Source organism: Octopus sinensis, linkage group LG6 (assembly GCF_006345805.1).
Source record: "Octopus sinensis linkage group LG6, ASM634580v1, whole genome shotgun sequence".
In the NCBI taxonomy this organism is placed as follows: Eukaryota; Metazoa; Mollusca; class Cephalopoda; order Octopoda; family Octopodidae; genus Octopus; species Octopus sinensis.
In genome coordinates this window covers 18,727,933-18,750,432 of record NC_043002.1, presented here as the reverse complement: position 1 = coordinate 18,750,432, position 22,500 = coordinate 18,727,933, and the positions used below count along the sequence as shown (strand labels likewise).

The 22,500-nt window shown below is 38.7% G+C and overlaps 1 protein-coding gene across 2 annotated transcripts in view; it reads left to right on the top strand.

Moving 5' to 3' along the window:
* Positions 1-22,500, top strand: part of LOC115213349 (nucleolar and spindle-associated protein 1-like) — a 30,416-nt gene that overhangs the window by 5,914 nt on the left and 2,002 nt on the right. The window contains exons 2-7 of one of the 2 annotated variants that reach the window (XM_036503657.1): positions 8,894-9,205; positions 12,605-12,842; positions 13,978-14,082; positions 14,917-15,098; positions 16,450-16,684; positions 19,191-19,386. In XM_036503657.1, coding sequence (XP_036359550.1) covers positions 8,894-9,205; positions 12,605-12,842; positions 13,978-14,082; positions 14,917-15,098; positions 16,450-16,684; positions 19,191-19,386 — 1,268 coding nt within the window. Of the gene's footprint in view, positions 1-8,893; positions 9,206-12,604; positions 12,843-13,977; positions 14,083-14,913; positions 15,099-16,449; positions 16,685-19,190; positions 19,387-22,500 lie in introns of both variants that reach the window. The other variant, XM_029782287.2, reaches the window with a different exon arrangement.

Genomic DNA, 22,500 nt, shown 5'->3' with positions numbered 1-22,500 from the left:
TTATGCATTAAAATGGAATAAAAAATGATGTTAAATTATTTTTAAAATCGTAGACTCATCGTAGACGCGCGCTAATACTCAGACGGGCTCGATATGAATCACGACTATAAGATACCCGAATTTGGTTAAACTGCACTGCAAAATGTGGGAGTAGTTAGGAATCTAAATCGAAGGGGACAGACACTCACACAACTACAGTTTTATATATATATATATACATGTGCACAGTTCCATCAAAAGTGCATATATAAATATGTGTGTATATGTATATAAATATATTTCTTTATTGCCCACAAGGGGCTAAACATAGAGGGGACAAACAAAGACAGACAAAGGGATTAAGTCAACTACATCGACCCCAGTGCATAACTGGTACTTTATTTATTGACCCCGAAAGGATGAAAGGCAAAGTCGACCTCAGCGGTGTTTGAACCCAGAACGTAATGACAGACGAAATACTGCTGAGCATTTCGCCCGGCGTGCTAACGTTTCTGCCAACTCGCCTGTATATGTATATAAATATGTGTGCGTGTGTATATATGTATAAAATTTAAAGAAGACAGAAAATAGAGAAGTACTGAACAACAAATTGACTCACAGGAATTATTATTTATTAATTAATGCAAAGATATATAAAAATATTAATCGTATTTGCCACCTTGGGCAAGTGTCGTTTACTATAGCCATGGGCTGACCAAAGCCTTGTGAGTGGAAACTAAAAGAAGCCCATCCTATATATGTATGTGTCTGTATCTGTGTTTGTCTCCCCTGACATCCTTTTTCTTTCATAGTTTCAGCTCAAAACTGTGGCCATGCTGGGACACTGCCGTTTTGCTACACTGTTATTATTGAGAGCTTTCTCTAATATGTGGCATTGGGTGTATAAGGGAGTTTGATGTAGCTACCCTCATTTGCACCTCTTGCCACGAGGTAGGTTCATCAGGGACTCTGGACAGGAAGAGATCCAGTTTTGATTTGAAAACACCTACATCCATTTGGTGTAGGTCCCTCAGGCTCTTTGGGAGAATATTAAAAAGCTGTAGTCCCGTGAAACCCGGGTTGTTGCAGAAACTGGTCTTGAAGCACGATGGCATTGCTGGGATCTTTGGCACTATGCAGTGTCGACCCAGTCTGGCATTTGCGTAGCTTTCAATGCCAAAATTTGGCACAGTTCCTTCCAGGATCTTCCAGATATATATTACTGCATACCTCTCCTGCCTTCGCTCCAAGGAGTAGTCTTAGCTGTTTCAGCCTTTCCCAGTAGCTGAGCTGTTGCAACGAGATGATCTCCTTTGTGTAGCTTCATTGGATTGCTTCATGGTCCGCTGTTAATTTTACACTTTGGGTGACCATAGCTAGGAGCAGTAATCCTGGCGGCTGAGGACGAATATCCTCCAGAGTTCTGAACTTTCTTAGGATCCAGTCAGCCAGTCGTCTACCATCCTGGTAATGTGCTCTTGGAAAGAGGTATCATCACTAATGTCAATACCCAGGTCCCTGTAATCCCCTGTAGACAAGTGTACCCTGTAAGTTTTATATTCAGTTTTGGATGCTGGTAGCACAGGGCTTGGAATTTTTCAGCATTAAACAGCATATTATTGTCCTTAGCCCATCTATAAATTGAGTCTAACTCCTGCTGCAGGTGTGTAAAACCGCTGGGGTTCTGTATTTTCTGTGAGACTTTCATATCACTTGCATAGCTAGCAAGGGTGGCTATCTGGGCAGCTGAGGTCATATCTGAGAGGGCCACTATGAAAAGGAGTGGTCCCAAGACAGTGCCCTATGGAATACTGCTCACTATTTGTGTTTTCATTGAAGTGGCTCCATTAGCCACTACTACCTGACTTCTATCTTTCAGAAAGTCATGAGACCACTCCACAAGTTTTCCAGCTATGCTGAGATCACGCATGATCCACTTTATCAAAAGCTTTCGCAACATCAAGGTATATTGCATCCATATTTGAGTTGATGAGGAACTGCCTCAACACCCAGTCATAGTGCTGCAAGAGCTGGGTCAGGCAGCTCTTAGCTGGACGAAAGCCATATTGGGTGTCACTCAGCAAGTCGTTTTCTTCAAGGAATGCAATTAGTTTTTTTTTTTTTTTTGGACTATCCGTTCCATGACTTTGCTGATGTGTGAAGTCAGAGAGATAGCCCTATAGTTTTTGGCATTTTCTTGGTACCCTTCCATTTGCAAAAAAGCTCTGGAAGAGAATCTGTAGTAGTTTTGCCAGGGCATGCTTACACAATTTGAGGAGGATTGCTGGGAAACCATCAGGACCAGCAGTTGAGTTTGCGTCCACCTCATCTATGGCTAGTAGTATATCTTCTTCACTAATGTCGATGTAATCCATCGTAACTGCCTTGCTGGTTATAAGTGAGGTGGCAAAGAAATCTACTGGTTCATTCACTTGTCTGTGTTCCAACGGGGTGATAAAGGCACTTTTGAATTGGTCATTCAGTACCTCACTGATCCTGGCTGGACAATCTGTGAGAGATCCATCCTTTTAGAAGAGAGATCCTATTTTGCAGTGTACTTGAGGCTGTTTCTTTGGCATAATGAAAGAAGGTCTTTGGGTTTGACTTGATGTTTTTTATAACCCAGGCTTCTTTGTCTGCTCTCTCCCTCACATAGGATTGTTGCAGCCTTTTTTCAATCTCCATCAGTGTTGTTTTTAGGCTGGACCTTTCACTACTTTTGGAATGTTGGTTGAAACAATTTGCAATCTTCATCTGTCGTCTTATGAGGATCTTCCTCTTCCTTGGAATCTTGTTCCTTTTTGTGTTGGCCTTGTACCCTGGGATATATTTCTGGCATATAGAAAACTGTCTGGAGCCAATAACAGAAGGACATTGAAATCTGGAAGTATATTTTGAACACCATAATTAATATTAGGAAATATAGTATATATATACTATAATTATAATCTTTTATCAAATTATTTTGGTCTTTATAGAAAATAATGAAGTGAATACAAATTTTCAAAAGTAAAATATTATCTTAAATTAAATAAGACTGATTTCTCATTTGTTATGGCTCCTCCCATAATAGGAAGACTGAAACCAGAGTCCATTGTGTGTGTGTGTGTGCATCTCTTTGTCTGGACATCGCATGGTAGGTGTAGAGATCCTCAGACAAGACTGGCTGAAATGCCTCTCCATACCAGACATTGGCCCGAAACTAGAATATTTCATGTCTGTTATGCGGTTTGCATAACAGACGTAAAACATTCTAGTTTCGGGCCAATGTCTGGTATGGAGAGGCATTTCAGCCAGTCTTGTCTGAGGATCTCTTTTTGTATCGATTTCCAGTCTGCTTTCTGGAAGTTCAGATTGGAGAGATTTTGGGTGCTTTCCTTAGACTGTATGTCTCTGGCTACTTTTGGTCCATACATAGACAGCTCTATTATTTTGTGATCCGAAGCCAGTGTCGGCATCATGAATGATGTCAATATTGTTTGTGAAACAGAGATTCAAAATGTTATTCACCTTAGTTGGTCTGAGTACAACTTGCTCCATGAATAGGGTATTGCTGAGATTGAACAGGGACCCCCACCTGTGCTTGTTTGCAGTGGGTCATTCCTGACAGCATGAGGCCTTTGGGCCTTTTGGCATTGGTGAAATTGAAATCACCCATAAGAAATACGAGCATGTGGTGTTCCAGTTTCATGAGGATTTCTTTAATTCTTGAGGCAATCTTCAAACTTGCCTATGTGGTTTGGAGCATCCGGTAGGCTATATGTACTGCATATGACTATATCGTGTTGTCTTATGTATTCAATTAGTGCCATGTACTGAATTTGAATATGACAGTAAGTCCTATTAGTTGAAAATTTCATGAAAAAACACCCATTTTTTTTTATCATTATGAGGAAACAAAGCCAACTTGTGTGAATTTTCCGAAATTCCTTTCCCCATCCTCGGAAAAATTTTTTTCCACAACAAACTGATATCAGAATCTGCAGCATCTGAGGTATATTTGTAGAAAATTTTATTAAGAAATATCTATTTTTCTAGAAGTTATAAGAAAACACATTGGGGACGGTACACTTGTGTAAGTTTACTGAAGGGGAGCCTGTATGTAATCACTTGACCTACTACAAATAATAACCAAATCCTATCAAATTACATCCTAGACAAGATGGTCATTGCTGACCTGGGGTTAGACAATGTACATATAAAACAATGAGTTGTTCCAGAGAACCCAGAAGTGTAAATTTATTTTATATGAAGAAAACAAATATTGATTTAACTTGTGGACATATCCACTTGATGCTGGATGTGCTACTGTTGCAAATAATTTATTAGTAGCTCACTGACTTTTTGCAACACCACTGACTGTTTGACCATTATTATGCTATATTGGTCTGACTGATCTTAGTTTCGGCATTTGATACAAGGCTAAGCTGCCACTGATGATCCGTTAAAACTGAAATCTCAACATAGGGTTATGTCAATCATTGGTGCAGATGATCATTTCACCAGCTTAATGAGCACGTATTGTCAACATGGTATGTTTCAGGGGTGGGGGTGGGGATATAAATTAAAGTGAAAATAGGACTGCAAGATTAGTCACAGAATACACTAAAGTGATGACAGAGCTCCATATCATTCCAGAGAAGGTATTCCAGAGGTGTTACCAACATAAGCAGAACCACGGGGAGAAGTGTGTGAACTCTCAAGGGGAATATTTTGAAGGTGATAAAATAAAATTTGTGAAATGTACAAAATTGTTTTTTTCATACCCAAAGGTGAGATACTTTTTGAATACTTCCAAAACTTACTCATCCTATGATTGTTATACACTGCAAACTATTCTGACCAAAATGAAAGTCATCCCAACTTAAGTTGTATTGATGTTGATTTCATAATCACTGTTTTACTGTCCACTTTTTCATGTTTGAATGGAATTTATTGAAGCAAATTTTCTACAACTGGGTATGGTTCCTATCACCAACCACCAATTGTTTCCAAGCAAAGTATTAGTTCCTCATGACCAGACACGTTTATGTATTGGGTTGTCCGGAAAGTTTGTGCCGATTTTTAAAGGAAAGAAAAAGGTCAATAAATATTTGCCATTACAATTTTAATCAACCAAATATAAACCATTTTGTTGCACAATGCATCTCCATCTTTCTTTTAACTTGAAAATACCCTCTTCCCAGAATTGAGGTTGTTTCATGGCAAAGAATTCATCAAGGTATCTTTTTACGTCATCCAAGGAATTGAAATTTTTACCATTAAGACTATTCTGCAGAGACCTGAATAAGTGGAAATTCGAAGGAGCAATATCTGGTGAATATGGAGGATGGGGTAACACATCTCAGCCGAGCTGCTGCAATTTTTGTCTGGTTCCCAAAGCATCAAGTGCCGTAAATGAACTTTCTTCCATTTTAAAGGGTTACAGAATTAACACAGGTTATAGGAACATAAACCTTCTTCCACGAAGATAGCTTAAACTGTGCTCTAAATGGAGGTGTAGTAAAATCCTATTTTATGGCCTCAACCATGTTCTAAAATAAGTCGAAAGGTAAGCTGCTATAAATCGGCATAAACTTTCCGGACAACCCAATAGATGATTGGCACTGCTTGTATGACGGTGACTCTCATTTACACCTACCATGCAATGTCCAGACAAAGAGATGCACACACACACACAGTGGACTTTGGTTTCAGTTTCCCTATTATGGGAGGAGCCATAGCAAATGAGAAATCAGTTTTATTCAATTTAAGATAGTATTTTACTTTTGAAAATTTATATTCACTTCATTATTTTCTATAAAGACCAAAATTATTTGATAAAAGATAATTATTGAATATATATACTATATTTCCTAATATTACTTATGGTGTTCAAAATATACTTCCAGACTTCAATGTCCTTTTGTTATTGGCTCCAGACACTGTTTTCTATATTAGTGGATTGCATCAATCATAATCCATACGAAATACAAAAATAATAGGGACTACTAACAGTTGAAAAATACAATTTAGTTGACAAAAATTTGATCTACAGAAAAATTTTAAAACAAGGGAGGTAACTCCAATACAACGAGTTGATTGAAATATTTAGATGATATTACTATAATGGGCATTATGTCCGTCTGTCTGTCTGTCTGTACCCTCTTCCCGGTTAGACGGCTAGGCCAATGGTCATGATGTTTTCCTTGGAGGAGGTGATCAGGAATTTTTTAGTGAAAAACAAAGTGGAAAAGTATGATTATTTATGGTTGTGGATGTCTTACTATAATGGGCGTTATGTTCGTCTGTCTGTTTGTACCCTCTTCCTGGTCAAACGGCTTGACCTGTGGTCACAATGTTTTTCGGGATTATGAAGGAGGTAATCTGGAAGGGTTTTAGCGAAAAAAAATTTGAAAAAGTATGATTATTTCGTGGATATTGGAGGTTTGTTCAGTTTACGAGTGTAAAAAAAAAGTAAATAATAATTAAGGGGGAGATAATTAATAAAAAAGCGAAGGGAAGTAACTCAATTCTTACTATAACGGGTGTTATGTCCGTCTGTTTGCCTGTTCCCCTTTCACTGTCAAACGGCTACACCAATGGCCATGATATTTTTCAGGATTACGAAGGAGGTAATCAGGAAAAAATGTGAAAAAGTATGATTATTTAGTGGATATTAACTTTTGATTTTTTTTTTTTTGTTAAGATCCCTGCTACTAGGCTTAACTCTGGATTTCCCCATCTTAATACCTTTATGTAGTAGTCGAGGGAGGTCTGACTTTCGTTAGGAGTGGTCCACATAACTGTTCATGATACAGAGGGTGGGAGCCTATTTCAGTTCAGGAGTGAATCGCCATCACTCCTAGGCGTAGGGGTGGCTGTGTGGTAAGTAGCTTGCTTACCAGCCACATGGTTCTTGGTTCAGTCCCACTGCGTGGTACTTTGGGCAAGTGTTTTCTACTATAGCCTCGGGCCGACCAAAGCCTTGTGAGTGGATTTGGTAGACGGAAACTGAAAGAAATCTGTCGTATATATGTGCGTCTGTGTTTGTCCCCCCAACATTGCTTGACAACCGATGCTTGTGTGTTTATGTCCCTGTAACTTGGCAGTTCGGCAGAAGAGACTGATAGAATAAGTATTAGGCTTACAAGAATAAGTCCTGGGGTCGATTTGCTTGGCTAAATGCTGTGCTCCAGCATGGCCACAGTCAAATAACTGAAACAAGTAATAGAGTAAAAGACATGTCATATAGCTGTAATAGAATGCTGTATCACCAACGATAATGTGATTTCTCTAAGACATCACCCAGGAATCTATCAAGTCCATTTACACATTTCTTTCTTAATACATACTGCTGTTATGCCTCCATCGTAGATGGGTAGATTTGCTAGTATAGACAATACTGATTTGGTCTTTTAAGTCAGATAGTGAAAGCATATATCTCCTGAACAGAGTATATTTTGGTTGACCAACTTTAACAGGATGAGGAGCAAAACAAAAAGAAACAACACAAATAATTTAGCCTTGGGTACAATATGTTTGAAGGGTGGAGAACGATTGTTGTAGCTGGTTTGCCTTGATAAGTCTGATTAGGACTAACCTGGGGCTGAACAATTTTCCACTTTTTGGAATAATTTCTAGTTTTTCTAGCGTTCAGGGGAGATTATTTTATTTTTCTACATTGGTTGCTTGAATATTGGAGGCAACTGTTCTCAAAAGCTTGGTACTTGGTCCTTAGCCCCTAAATTAACTGGCTGAGATAAGTGGAAAGGAAGGCATTAGCAGTGCCTTTATCCACAAACTAAATGTGCCAGTTGCTAAAAACCCTTATTCTGTTCACTACATTCACTTTTACTCCCATCTCTGACTAACTGTCACTCTCCTCTTACACTCTAATGAACTTATCCACCTACCATTCTTGATTCCTTGTATTCTCTCTTATAGTCACCATCTGTATCACTTCTGTCATTGTCTTCCCACTAACCCTTATATAATGCAGGGTTAGCCATGTATCTCCTTTATAGCAAAACCCCTGTGCCTGTCCCACTATTGTACTTCAAGCCTGGCATAAAGCCACCTCCCTCTTTACTACACTCCTACTAAGTCTCTTGTGAGTTACTTGGTGAACTTGTTAGTGCCTGTGTTATGCAAAAAGCACACCTTACACGCTGTGAAGTGAATGACATTAGGAAGGACATCCAACCATAGAAACCATGTGAAAATAGACATTGAAGCTGGATGCAGTCCTTTGGCTCATTCAATACTTTCAAACTATATGAGCATGGAAGATGGGCATTAAATGTTGATGATATAAACCTAATTAATAATTAGAACAAATACATAACCAATGAATATTGTGAAATCTGAAGGAGAAAAATGTTTCTTTAACTAACCTTTATCACAGCAATTACCGGAAAAATGTTTTTCCTATTTGAAGGTTCAGTAGTGAAATGTAACTTTGGTTGGGAGCATCATCATCATTTAATACTTATGTTCCATGTTCTATCATATCTAATGCCTATGTTTCTATTGGCATGGTTTGTCTAGTATGACTGGTTCTGACAGTCTAAGGACTGCGTTGTTTCATTATCTGTTTTAGCCTGGTTTCAATGGCTGGATGCCCTTCTTGGCATCAACCATTTTACAACATGTAGTGGTACACTTAAGGGCCCTGAGGTAGGAGAAAAGAATGTGTATTTTTGCTGTAGAGGAGCTACATGGCCACTCGCATTTTAAAACTGAGTAGGATGATTGGGGTGAAGCTGGAATGAGGTAAAAATAGTGGTGATGAGGTGTTTGGGTGGACCCTCATAGTACAAGGTAAGAAGAAGTGTGTGGGAACAGGAGAAAATGAAGTTGTAATTTTCTAATTATTTAATATTTTCACTTTTAAATGGTTTAGAGATATGCAATTTTGTTTTCTTTTTAACAGGCTGACAAATTAATTCGAGAGATCAAGAAAGTTCAAAATGGTGGTTTTGACCCAAACCACACACGTAGGCTGTCGCAGCCTGAAGCTGAGTTTCATGCAGCTGCTAATGAAAATTCTTCAGAAAAAACAGGAGATACTTCAGATGATGAGATCGTATTTGTTAAAAATCCTGATCGGCAGATTACCGTCGATGTTGGTGATTTTCTTGAAGACCATAACAAACGCAATAGCACTGCAGAACTGAAAGATTGTGAAGACGAACTTGATAAATTAAGTGAACATAACCAGACAGTTGATTTTGAAGATTTTAAGGTAATAATTTTTTTTGTCTTTTGGCTGTTCTATGTTAAAATCCTACTCGGATTACTGAGTCATGATACTCTTTTCTCTCTTTTACTTGTTTCAGTCATTTGACTGTGGCCATGCTGGAGCACTGCCTTTAGTCGAGCAAATCGACCCCGGGACTTATTCTTTGTAAGCCCAGTACTTATTCTATCGGTCTCTTTTGCCAAACCGCTAAGTGACTGGGACGTAAACACACCAGCATCGGTTGTCAAGCAATGCTAGGGAGACAAACACAGACACACAAACACATACATACATATATATATATATATATTAGCATGGAAAGCGGACGTTAAACGATGATGATGATATATATATATATATATACACGACAGGCTTCTCTCAGTTTCCGTCTACCAAATCCACTCACAAGGCATTGGTCAGTCTGGGGCTATAATAGAAGACACTTGCCCAAGATACCACGCAGTGGGACTGAACCCAGAACCATGTGGTTGGGTAGCAAGCTACTTACCACACAGCCACTCCTGCGCTTTGGTCTTGGTCTTTTTGTTATAACCTTGCTTACATCTAGGATGCTTTCCTGTAATGGTTCTTAACCTGAGTTGCAACACTGTTTTATGGGAATTGTGAACTTACAGATGAGTACAATTGGGAAAATGCTTGGAGGGAGTTACTCTTTTACTTGTTTCAGTCATTTAACTGTGGCCATGCTGGAGCACCACCTTTAGTCGAGCAAATCGACCCTAGGACTTATTCTTTGTAAGCCTAGTACTTATTCTATTGGTCTATTTTGCCGAACCGCTAAGTTACGGGGACGTAAATACACCAGCATTGGTTGTCAAGCAATGTTGGGGGGACAAACACAGACACACACACATATATGCATATATACAACGGGCTTCTTTCAGTTTCCGTCTACCAAATCCACTCACAAGGCTTTAGTCTGCCCGAGGCTATAGTAGAAAATACTTGCCCAAGGTGCCACGCGGTGGGACTGAACCCGGAACCATGTAGTTGGTAAGCAAGCTACTTACCACACAGCCACTCCTGATTTTTCTTTAAAATATATTTAAACCAAGTATAATGCTTATATTTTAACCAAATTTCAACAATATAAAAAAAATTTTAATTCCTCATCAGAATTACAATGGGAACAAGCTATGTTATCAGCAATGTAACATCAAAGTCCAGATTTTACAGGAGTGATGCATTTGTTTTAAATGTCATTCTGCTGTACCAAAAAGAATCAAAATTATAATTGACCTGTAACTAATTGTGGCCATTTAACTTACCCCTCCCCTTCACCCACAAAAACAGAAATTCACTCACCAAATATATTTACACACATTAAGTATAATAATATGATGCAATGTATTATTGCTCTTAGTGACATTACTTTTGAGAAAGTAAGTAAATTGGCTCTTTATTGGTTTTGATGATTCTTCCACTCATTTTATTGATAAAAATACCCATTGAATTCAAAAGTTGTACTGAATTCTTCTTTATTTTCAAAATTAATTGATGCAAAGACAGTTTATTTCAACAAAAGGATTAACCCTTTCATTACCAACCGGCTGAAACCGGCCCTGACTCTGAGTACAAATGTCTTGTTTTCATAAGTTTTGAATTAAAATCTTGCATCAGACCTTAGTCACAATTTATGTTCCCAACACTAGCTGAATGATAACTAAGTTATTTTACAAAAATTCTTTGTTATATTTAAAGTAATTGAAAGCAACTCAGAGCATCTCAACAGAAATACAGTAACAAAAGGGTTAAAGGTTAAACGTATACCTTCCCACAACTGCTTCTGTTAAAGTGCTCAGATTTAAATTCAAATCTTCAGCAGAAATCTCGTTACATATTACACTTCAATAATTAAACGTTTGTTTTTTAATTGAAAGTTTAAATTATTTTATTAAAATCTTATAATTCTTTCATCATTATCATCATCATCATCATTGTTTAGCGTCCGCTTTCCATGCTAGCATGGGTTGGACAGTTCAGCGGGTGTCTGGGAAGCCAGAAGGCTGCACCAGGCCCAGTCTGATCTGGCAGTGTTTCTACGGCTGGATGCCCTTCCTAACGCCAATCATTCCGTGAGTGTAGTGGGTGCTTTTTATGTGACACCGGCACAGGTGCCAGACGAGGCTGGCAAACGGCCACGATCGGATGGTGCTTTTTACGTGCCTACTTTTCCTTTCTTGCATGGATCAGAGAGAATTTAATGAAGCAGATTTTCTATGGTCAGGCATTAGACAAGGACACACACACACTTAACAGACTTTTTTCAGTTTCCATCTACCAAATCCACTCAAGACTTTAGTCAATCCAAGCTATTGTAGTAGACACTTGCCTGAGGTGCTATACTATGGGACTGAACCTGAAACCATGTGATTGGGAAGCAAGCTTCTTAACCACACAACCATGCTGGTGTCTTCATCATCATCATCGTTTAACGTCCGCTTTCCATGCTAGCATGGGTTGGGCATATGACTGAGGGCTGGTGAACCAGATGGCTGCACCAGGCTTCAATCTTGATCTGGCAGAGTTTCTACAGCTGGATGCCCTTCCTAACACCAACCACTCCGAGAGTGTAGTGGGTGCTTTTACATGCCACCAGCACAGGGCCAGTCAGGTAGTACTGGCAACGATCTTGCTCGAATCTTTTACACATGCCACCGGCACGGGTGCCAGTAAGGCGATGCTGGTAACGATCACACTCGAATGGTGTTTTTTACGTGCCACTGGCACGGAGGCCAGATAGCTGCTTTGGCAACGATCACGCTCGGATGGTGCTCTTAATACCCTACAAGCACTGGGCTCAAGTGCCAGTAAGGTGACGCTGGTAACGATCACGCTCGAATGTTGCCTTTTAAGTGCCACTGGTACGGAAGCCGGTTAGCCGCTCTGTCAATGATCACACTCGTATGGTGCTCTTTGCACCCCGCTAGCACGGATACCAAACAGAATGTATTCTTATTAGAAACTAGCAGTATCGCCCGGCGTTGCTTGGGTTTGTAAAGGAAATAACTATAAAGCATTTTTAGAGAGTTATAGCCAAATAATGCATAAAAAATGGAAAAAATATGATGGTAAATTTTTTTTTAAATCGTTGACTCATCGTAGACATTTTTAGAGAGTTACTTCCCTTTAAAAAATATGCATTAAAATGGGAAAAAATGATGGTAAATTATTTTTTAAATCGTAGACTCATCGTAGACGCGTGCTAATACCCAGAAGGGCTCGATATGAATCACGACTATAAGATACCCGGTTTTGGTTAAACTGCACCGCAAAATGTGGGAGTAGTTAGGAATCTAAATCGGAGTAGACAGACACACAACCTTACTTTTATATATAGATATGACAACAGTATTAAAGATAGTTATTTTCTGTTTTTAGGAAAATGACAAAAATGAGAGTGGGACTAAAGAACTGCAAAATGGCAGTGTACTAGATACTACCTATGAAGTGTTACCTGATGTCGAAGACCCGGAAGATGAATCAACAAATGATGACCCGGCTGTCAACAAGAATAACAGTGTGAATGAACTTTTGGACGTAATGAAACCTGATATGACTAACGAAGAAATGAAAGCTGAACTGATGGCAGCTATTGATAAAAAAGTTCAGAAAAGAAGTAAGTCCTGTTTACTTTGCAGCATGTGAGCTCATTGTGAACCATGTTTTGTGTTACATTCAATGTATTTCTGGCTCTAATGATTTAGATAAGTGTCTCTCCTTTGTAGTTATTCTTTTTTCACTAAAACAATATTTTGTAAAGCACACCAGTGCTCTGCAACTCTTTGCAGGTTCTTTTAGCCCTTCAGCTTCCAGATTATTCTGCCAAATGTAATGCTTATTTAGTCACATTCATTATCATCATCATCATCATTTAACGTCCGTTCCCCATGCTAGCATGGGTTGGGCGTATGACTGAGGGCTGGCGAACCAGATGGCTGCACCAGGCTTCAATCTGATCTGGCAGTGTTTCTACAGCTGGATGCCCTTCCTAACGCCAACCACTCCGTGAGTGTAGTGGGTGCTTTTTATGTGCTACCTGCACAGGTGCCAGGCGAGGCTGGCAACGGCCACGATCGGATTGGTGCATTTTACGTGCCACCGGCATGGAAGCCAGACAAGGCGGGGCTGGCATCGGCCACGAGTCGGATGGTGCTTTTTACGTGCCACTGGCACTTTGAATTAATTATACATTATCTTGCAGTGTCAAGATTTCAGTGATATGATTGTTTATTTTAAGAATGACATTGTAGGGTAAGTGTGAGGCTGAACCTGACTAGTTCGAACACAAATAGGTAGATTATTTGGACTGGATATGGCCAGTTTAAATGCTAAAGGGTTAAATCAAGGTAGAGCACACAGCTTTTTATATTACAGTATTTTAGTTTTATTCCTCTCCTTTTACAAATTGCAAAAGTTTACCTTTTGACCGACAGATTTAAAAAAATAATTATTTGTTACTGAGGTGCTATGCCATAACACCAAACTCCATTTTGGTAATAGAAACACATAAACTCACTTATACAAGTGTTAATAGTGTGTGCATATATACACATACTCCCACTCTCCCATATTCACATACATACACACAACTTGTCAGTCTGCATGTGTTCATATGTGTGTCAGTGTGTGTATGTGTCAGTAGTGTTCATTTGATTCTCTTTCACTGTGACAAATTTTTTTACATCACAGGAATCTTTCGTTAGCATTTTAATATAAAAAGTTTTTTAAACTCTGATTCTCTTCTGCTACAGCCACAACCAATACGATTTCAAAATCAGCAACAGAATTTGATAATTGTGTCAACATGGTACTATCTTCCAAGAAGGAATCAAATATTGCAGGGCCATCTGAAAGAGGTAAGTTGTTTATTTAAAGGAGGGGGTTAGTTTTTTTTTAGTTTTTTTATTTAACAGTTTAGTGTGTCTGGGCTGTACTTATGACTTTTGCAGCCTGGTGCTGTTTCTATTCAGCTTTGTATAACTGTAGTCATCATCTGTAAAGAAAGCTTGGTTGAGAAGAGCATTCCAGTGAGATAATGTGCTTGGGAAAAAGGATTTAAGTCACTGATTAGGTGATGAGTAGTGAGATAAAATGGGGAAAAGGAGAGGGGTTTCTTTTGCATGAAAGTGGTATGCAGCTAGCTAGTTCATAAGTGGTTGTTATAGTAACAATAGAATAGGAAGTAAGGATACAGTATCTCTGTGGAAAAAAGATTGTAGTATTTTGATTTGGCAGATTACTTTGCTTCAAATATAAAGCTAGGATGTTTGTGTGGGAGAGTTATTCTATCTTGTGTCTTATTTGATCTTTAAAGAGGGTCACCAAACAAGTGAAACTGAAGTATTTTCTGTCTCTGGAATAAAAGGATTGCCTTTAGGTCAGTCATGGGCAACCTAAAGTTTCCAGGTTTATTTGAATGACACTCCTTATGAAAAACTACCTTCAGTTTTTTTAAATAAGATGACCTGCTTGATGAAATGTTTCACATGACCTGCTTCTTGAAAATGGGTAACCCATGCCTGATTTCGGCTGTATTATAGTTTTGGCTGTAATGTGCTTATCGGTGACCAAGAAGCACTTACATGTTAAGACCTTGTAACTATTGTAGTTGATGTAACTATAGTGAGACACTACCATACTTGTATTCATAAACCTTTCATTTTTTTTTTTTATTTCAAACCATGTAGCAGGTAAAAAATGGGAAAAAATTCATCGGAAAATGTTTCAGAAATTTGACTCCCTTGATGTGTATTTAGAAAAGAAAAACAAACGTGCTCAGAAACTGCTTACACCTGCACGGCTTGCTAAACAGATTGTGGAAGAGAATAAAAAAATATCAGAAAAACAAAGTTGCCGATCGCTGCAATCTAAGGTGAAGTTCATTTTCTTTTCAATTTTCTGTTAACTCCTTTCAACTTGACATATTACCTAGTTTTTATCCAGCATCAAGTATCAAATAATTTTCATGAATGTGTTGTGTTGCATTTATTAGAAGCATAAAATGATCATAAATTGTGACCCACTATGGAGTTATGGCTTTTATTAGGGTCAGCCTTCCTTGATTATTTCATTTTGAATCAACCTTCACCCAACAGGCATATGATTATGTTCCGGACATGTCTATCTAGGCTTATATTCTTAATGTATCTAGGACTACGTTACAGTATCCTATTCATGTTTTGTCTTTTAAAACAGTAGGATAAAATTTGGTCACTATTTCATGTCATACAGGTCAAGCAACCTGTATGACAAGCACTGGCATGATAAAATGCACCCAGTACATGATGTAAAATGGTTGGTAGTTTGAAAGGAATCTAGCCATAGAAACCCTGTCAAAAAGGGAATGTACAAATGAGTCGTGGGCTCCTTGACCCACATCATCAGTTACACATCTAGTTTGAGAGTAACTTTGAATAAGAACTGATCCTATTTGGAAGGCACTTAGGTCTTGAAATAGACAGTTTCACTAGCGCCGGTGACATGATGAAATGCATCCAGTACAGCTGTAAGATGGTTGATAATAGGAAGAGCATCAAGCCATAGTGACCACACCAAAAGTGAAGCATGAATTGACATATATAGCAATTAACTCTTTTCTTTAATGTTCCAGGAATTTAATGAAGTGCTATAAGATTCACCTAACCCATGCTAACATGGCAAAGAGATGTAAAATGATTACCTTTGGTCTTTGGGTTGTGCTATATGTCAGTTACATAGTTTGACAAGAGTATCATATTGGAGATGTATCTCCTCTACAGTAAGACACCTGTTTCTATCCCTCTATCACACTCTAACCTTTCATCACCTGGCACAAGACCACCTCCACCAATACCATCCACTTGGAAGATCTTTGTCTTGCAAGTTACTTGGTGACCCTACTAGTGCTGGTGCATCTAGTCCATACTCTAAAGTGGCTGGTGTTTTGGAAGGGCATCCAGCTGTAAAAACTGTGCCCAAACAGGCCTTGCTGGTGCTGTTGCCACATAAAAAGCTCTCAGTCCACTCCCTGGAGTGGTTGGTTTTAGGAAGGGCATCCAGCCATAAAAATAGATGGTGAAGGGCATCCAGCCAAAATAGATGGTGAAGCCTGGTGCAGTCTTCTGCCTAGCCAGCCCCTGTCAAACTGTCTAACCCATGCCAGCATAGAAAACGAATGTTAAATGATATAGTAGTAGTAGTAGTAGAATAACTATTTGTATTGACTTCTAATTCTTCCCTTACAGATTCCAAAACGTGCTCCTGTGACTAGTTTCATTCCTAAAGTGACATCGGTAAAAGAAATATGTTTACAGTTCACAAACTCCAGTTCTAAATTACCAAAGTCTACGAAAAAAGGACAGGAAACATCTGCAAAGAAGTTGAGTGCCAAGAAAGTGTCTAGCTCTTCTAAAAAAACTGATTGTAGAGCACCTTTCATGTCACCAAGGATGAATGAGAGCAAAACTGAGAAAAAAGTTTGTAAGTATTTTGCTTGTTTTTAAACTTTATTGCATCATCATCGTTTAATGTCCGTTTTCCATGCTAGCATGGGTTGGACGGTTCAACCAGGGTCTGGGAAGCCAGGAGGCTGCACCAGGCTCCAGTCTGATCTGGCAGTGTTTCTACAGCTGGATGCCCTTCCTAACGCCAACCACTCCGTGAGTGTAGTGGATGCTATTTACGTGCCAGACGAGGCTGGCAAACGGCCATGATCAGCTGGTGCTTTTTATGTGCCACCGGTACGGAAGCCAGTCAAGGTGGTGCTGGCATTGACCATGTACGGATGGTGCTTCTTAGATGCCACCGGCACAGGTGCCAGGGGAGGCTTGCAACGGCCATGCTTGGTTGGTAGTTTTTGCAAGTTCCATTAATTTTTCATTCATAAGAAGATTCAAACTTTGTACTTGAAACTAATAGAGTACTTGGCAATTCTTAGTGCCTGTCACTTTGTACCATCAGTTAACATTACATCTCCACAATACCCAGTTCCTGCGTTGTTTTGTATCTGCTACAAATGTTAGACAACCTTCCACAAATTACCCACTAATACCTTTTAAAAGGAAAATGATATATTTAATAATATAGTCGAAGGTATATCTGAGCAAAGATGATGGTCGTGGCTGGAAAGCCTTTGATTTTATATCTGCTTGATTAGAAGCTAATATGGGGCTCAACAGCCTTCATATTATTAAAAAGGTTTTGAATCTAGCATTTTAAGATCCCAAAATATTTGTCAATTATACAGTTGTCCACTCTGTTAACTGTACCTTAACATGGTCCCTATTGTTAAAATGTTAAGATGTAGAATTATTTCTATTAGTTATTTTATTTTTATAATTACAAAATTTGCCAATGTATAAGACACACTTTTATGTTTTTAAATGCATCAAAAAAAGAATTCCTGTGTCTATTGTGGCTGTATTATGGTTGGGAGACTGAGTGTTGTGGGTTAAGATGAGCAAAAGTTGGTTGGGCACAATAATTGTTGCTAATAGGCACAGGAGTGACTGTGTGGTAAGTAGCTTGCTTACCAACCACATGGTTCTGGGTTCAGTCCCTCTGCGGCAAGTGTCTTCTACTATAGTCTCAGGCCGACCAAATGGTAGACGAAAACTGACAGAAGCCCGTCATATATTTGTATATCATCATCATCGTTTAACGTCCGTTCTCCATGCTAGCATGGGTTGGACGGTTCGACCGGGGATCTGGGAAGCCAGAAGGCTGCACCAGGCTCCGGTCTTATCTGGCAATGTTTCTACAGCTGGATGCCCTTCCTAACGCCAACCACTCCGTGAGTGTAGTGGGTGCTTTTTACGTGCCACATGTTTGTGTGTCTGTGTTTGTCCCCCCAACATCACTTGACAACCGATGCTGGTGTGTTTATGTCCCTGAAACTTAGCAGTTTGGCAAAAGAGACTGATAGAAAAAGTACTAGGCTTACAAAGAATAAGTCCTGGGGTCGATTTGCTCGACTTATGGGCGGTGCTCCAGCATGGCCGCAGTCAAATGACTGAAACATGTAAAAGAGTAATAATAAAATATTGGAAACAAGTCAAATTATCACTGCCTGTTTGTACAGCCTTATGAAAAATTGCTTACTGTAAATCAGCACGTATATGGAGAAATCATATCATCTCATTGTACTCATCTTCCCAGCATACATAATCTACGCGTAACGTATGTCTTACATTATTTGATGTCAGTATTGCCTTTAACCCTTTCGTTACCAACCCGGCCAAAACCGGCTCTGGCTCTGTAATACAAATGTCTTGTTTTCATAAGTTTTGAATTAAAATCTCCTACCAAACCTTAGTCACAATTTATGATCCTAACACTAGCTGAATGATAACTAAGTTATTTTACTAAATTCTTTGTTATATTTAAAATAACTGAAAGAAACACAGAGCATCTCAAAATGAATACGGTAACGAAAGGGTTAAGAAACGTTTAAAATTATCTAAGTGAAAAATTCTAGAAAGAGGAAAGGCATTTTAAATTGTTATCTGTCTGTCAGTTGTTTGCAATGGGTGGATGACAGCAACACCATAGCAGTGGTGCACCATACTGGAAACTGATCAGTTTCATAAAACATCATTGCCAGAAATATGAGGGGGTTTTTTTATATCCTGCATGGAAATTCTCTTGGCCAAAATATTTAAACATAAAGTTGAAATACAGTATTTTTACAGGATACTTTATTTATGATATATCATTAGTGTGTGTGTGTTTGTTTGTTTGTAACCATGTCTTCTTTCTTTACTGCCCACAGAATATTTAAAACTTATCATGGTTGATTAGATCTTAGTAGGCAAAGCATCATAGTCTTTGATGCTGATTTGTGACCCATAGGAGGATACTTAATAGGAAGGAAACCTAATTTAGGCTGCTGTTGTGTGCATACTAAAGTAAAAAGATGGTAAACTGCAAATGCTCAATTATATAAAAGATTTATAATGCTAATTCAATTTTGAATCTTCTCTTCCAGTTACACCTTTCAATTTTATTGCAAACAAAAGCATATCATCTTCTGGAGCCAAAAAACCAAAATTTGATCTGCAAGCCAGTCTAGCCAAGCCAATTACATGGAAGCAACATAAAGGCAAATTAAAACCTCTTGCAATTGGCGATACTGAGCCGAAGTACTTCAAGAAAGGCCTCCAAACATCTATTGAAGCAAACAGGTGAGATATATATAATATAATAAAATTAATGTATACAGTGCTCAGGTGCACTACAACTTGTCAATAAGTGCATATAAAGTATATGCAGTAATGTACAAATGTCTGGACAGCAAACAGTGTATGAGTCAGATACATGCTTGTGTGTGTATGGAGGGGAGAAAATCAGGTGTAGTGTTGGCGAATCTCAGGAACCACGGAAGTTTTGAAGGATGCGGTGCTCTGACAAATAACAACTGATGCTGGCAGTTTGTTCCATGCTTCAGCAACTCTTAGCGTGAAAAAATGTTTCCGAAAGTCATGAATCGTTCATTTTCTATTTATGTAATTCTCCACTCCTATTCAAATTCTGTTAATCCAAGTAGGTTATACATACATTTAAATTTATGCAAGTAGTGGCAATACTCCCTGCTTGAGAAGACTCTCAAAGCTAAGTGGAATCGTAGTTGTGGCAGATACTGGCCTCATCAGCTGGTACTTATATCGGTGGCATGTAAAAGAACTCATTATACTTTGGAATGGTTGGCATTAGGAAGGACATCCAACCATGCCAAATCAGACTGGTGTGTGGTGCAGCCCCTCAGCTTACCAGCTCTGGTCAAACCGTCCAACCCATGCCAACATGGACAGCGGATGTTAAATGATGATGTTCCAATATTCTGCCAGAACGTTTGCCCAAGTGGGGAATATTACTGTGCTTAGAAACAGGTGAGGGTTGATATTAGGGAGGGCATCTGGTTGTAGAAAATCTGCCTCAATAAACTATGTCCGACCCATGTAAACATAGAAAAGTGGGCATTAAAGTGACAACGATAAAATATAAAACCTTATCTGTGGTGATTTGGCAAGTAGCACTGATTTTTACAATTCTGTAAGTTACCGTGCTGTGACTGACCAGGCTATCAGATGTTGCTACACGTCGCTGGTCACAATGCGCTTCGCATTGTTTTAGCCTTCAAATGACGCCACCCCGCTGGCTAAGCGAGCAGGCCAACAGAAGAAAGAGTGAGAGAAAGTTGTGGCGAAGGAGTACAGCAGGGATCGCCACCACCCCCTGCCGGAGCCTCGTGGAGCTTCAGGAGTTTTCGCTCAATAAACACTCACAACGCCCGGTCTGGGAATCGAAACTGCGATCCTACAACTGCGAGTCCGCTACCCTAACCACTGGGCCATTGCACCTCCACACAATTCTGTAAGTAATAATAATATTTTATAAGTTTTAGCCTTTAGCATTCAAATTATTCTGTCATATTCACACTATTTGGAATTAATCAGGTATTATCTCATAGCTTTGAGATTTCGATGATGTGATTGTTTATTTTTAGAATGATATTGCAGGGTAGGTGTGAGAAGCCAGATCCGGTCAGTTTAACCCTTTAGTATTTAAACCGGCTGTATCTGGCCAAAATATTTAATCTGTTTTATGTTCAAATTGACCAGATCCAGGCTCTCACACCTACCCTACAATGTTATTCTACATTGAGTAGTTACACCATCAAGATCTTGAAGATATGAGATAATGCATGATTAATTCAAATCAATGGGAATCAATAGGCATTATGTTTGATACTCTTTTACTTTTTTCAGTCATTTGACTGCGGCCATGCTGGAGCACCACCTTTAGTCGAGCAAATCGACCCCGGAACTTATTCTTTATAAGCCCAGCACTTATTCTATCGGTCTATTTTGCCGAACCGCTAAGTGATGGGGACGTAAACACACCAGCATCGGTTGTCAAGCAATGCTAGGGGGACAAACACACACACACACACACATATATATATGTATATATACATATATACGACGGGCTTCTTTCAGTTTCCGTCTACCAAATCCACTCACAAGGCATTGGTCGGCCCGGGGCTATAGCAGAAGACACTTGCCCAAGATGCCACGCAGTGGGACTGAACCCGGAACCATGTGGTTGGTTAGCAAGATACTTACCACACAGCCACTCCTTAATATGAACATTAAAGGGTTAACCCTTTAGTGTTCAGATTATCCTGTCAAATGTGAGGCTTATTTATTCACATTGATATGAATTAGTCATGCATTGTCTTGTAGTTTATAGATTTTAGTGATGTGATTTTTTAGTTTTAGAATGACATGGTAGGGCTGAGGTGAGAGGCGAGATCTGGTCAGTTTCAATATAATACCGGTTAAATATTTTGGCCGGTTTGAATGCTAAAGGGTTAAACATAAAACAGGTAGGATACATGGGCCTGATATGGCCAGTTTAAATACTAAAGGGTCAAAGTTTATAAGCAATCACCGTGTATTTACTAAGGAAAATAGGTCCCAGTATTAGACTATTTTCTTTAGTCAATACATGATGATCGCTTATAAGCTTTAAGCTTATAAAATATCATTATTATTATTATTATTATTTACAAAATTGTAAAAATTGGCATAACTTATCAGATCATCGTAGAAATCACACGTTTATAAAAACAACACTATGAAATTATAGTTCTTAAATTTGAGAGAACGAAGTGAGGGTGTTATGTTGGTGTAATGGTAGCATATTTGTCGCAAAAACATAGCAGTGTGGGTTCGAATCCCACATGTATGGAAAACCCACTTTTTTCTGTTGAGGGCTTATGTACCCCAGTATTAGACTATTATCTTTAGTCAGTACATGGTGATCCACTTTAAGCTTATAAAATATTATTATTATTATTATTATTATTATTATTTACAGAATTATAAAACCTTATGTATGCATAAAATAACATATTTCAACTTCTTTATCTAATTGCTTAAAATTATTAGCTTAAAGATATTTTCCACATCTTGTATATAAGTGCATACATTTTTCTTGTCTTCTTCCTTTTCCTAGAGGAAGAGCAAGAGAGGTGTCCGTGACTCTTTGGAACTTCTGTGACTGGTTGGAACAAGCTTTCCTTTTAAATCCAGTTTTTCTCATAAATCATTGTCATCATCATCATTTTAATGGCTATTTTTCCATGTTTGCATGGGTCAGACAATTTATTGAGGCAAATTTTCTGTCACCAACCTCATCTCTTTCCAAGCTAGGTGATATTTCTCCATAGCCAGATCACTTTTCACAGAAGAATATAAAACAACCAACACAACACACACACACCACAATAAGCT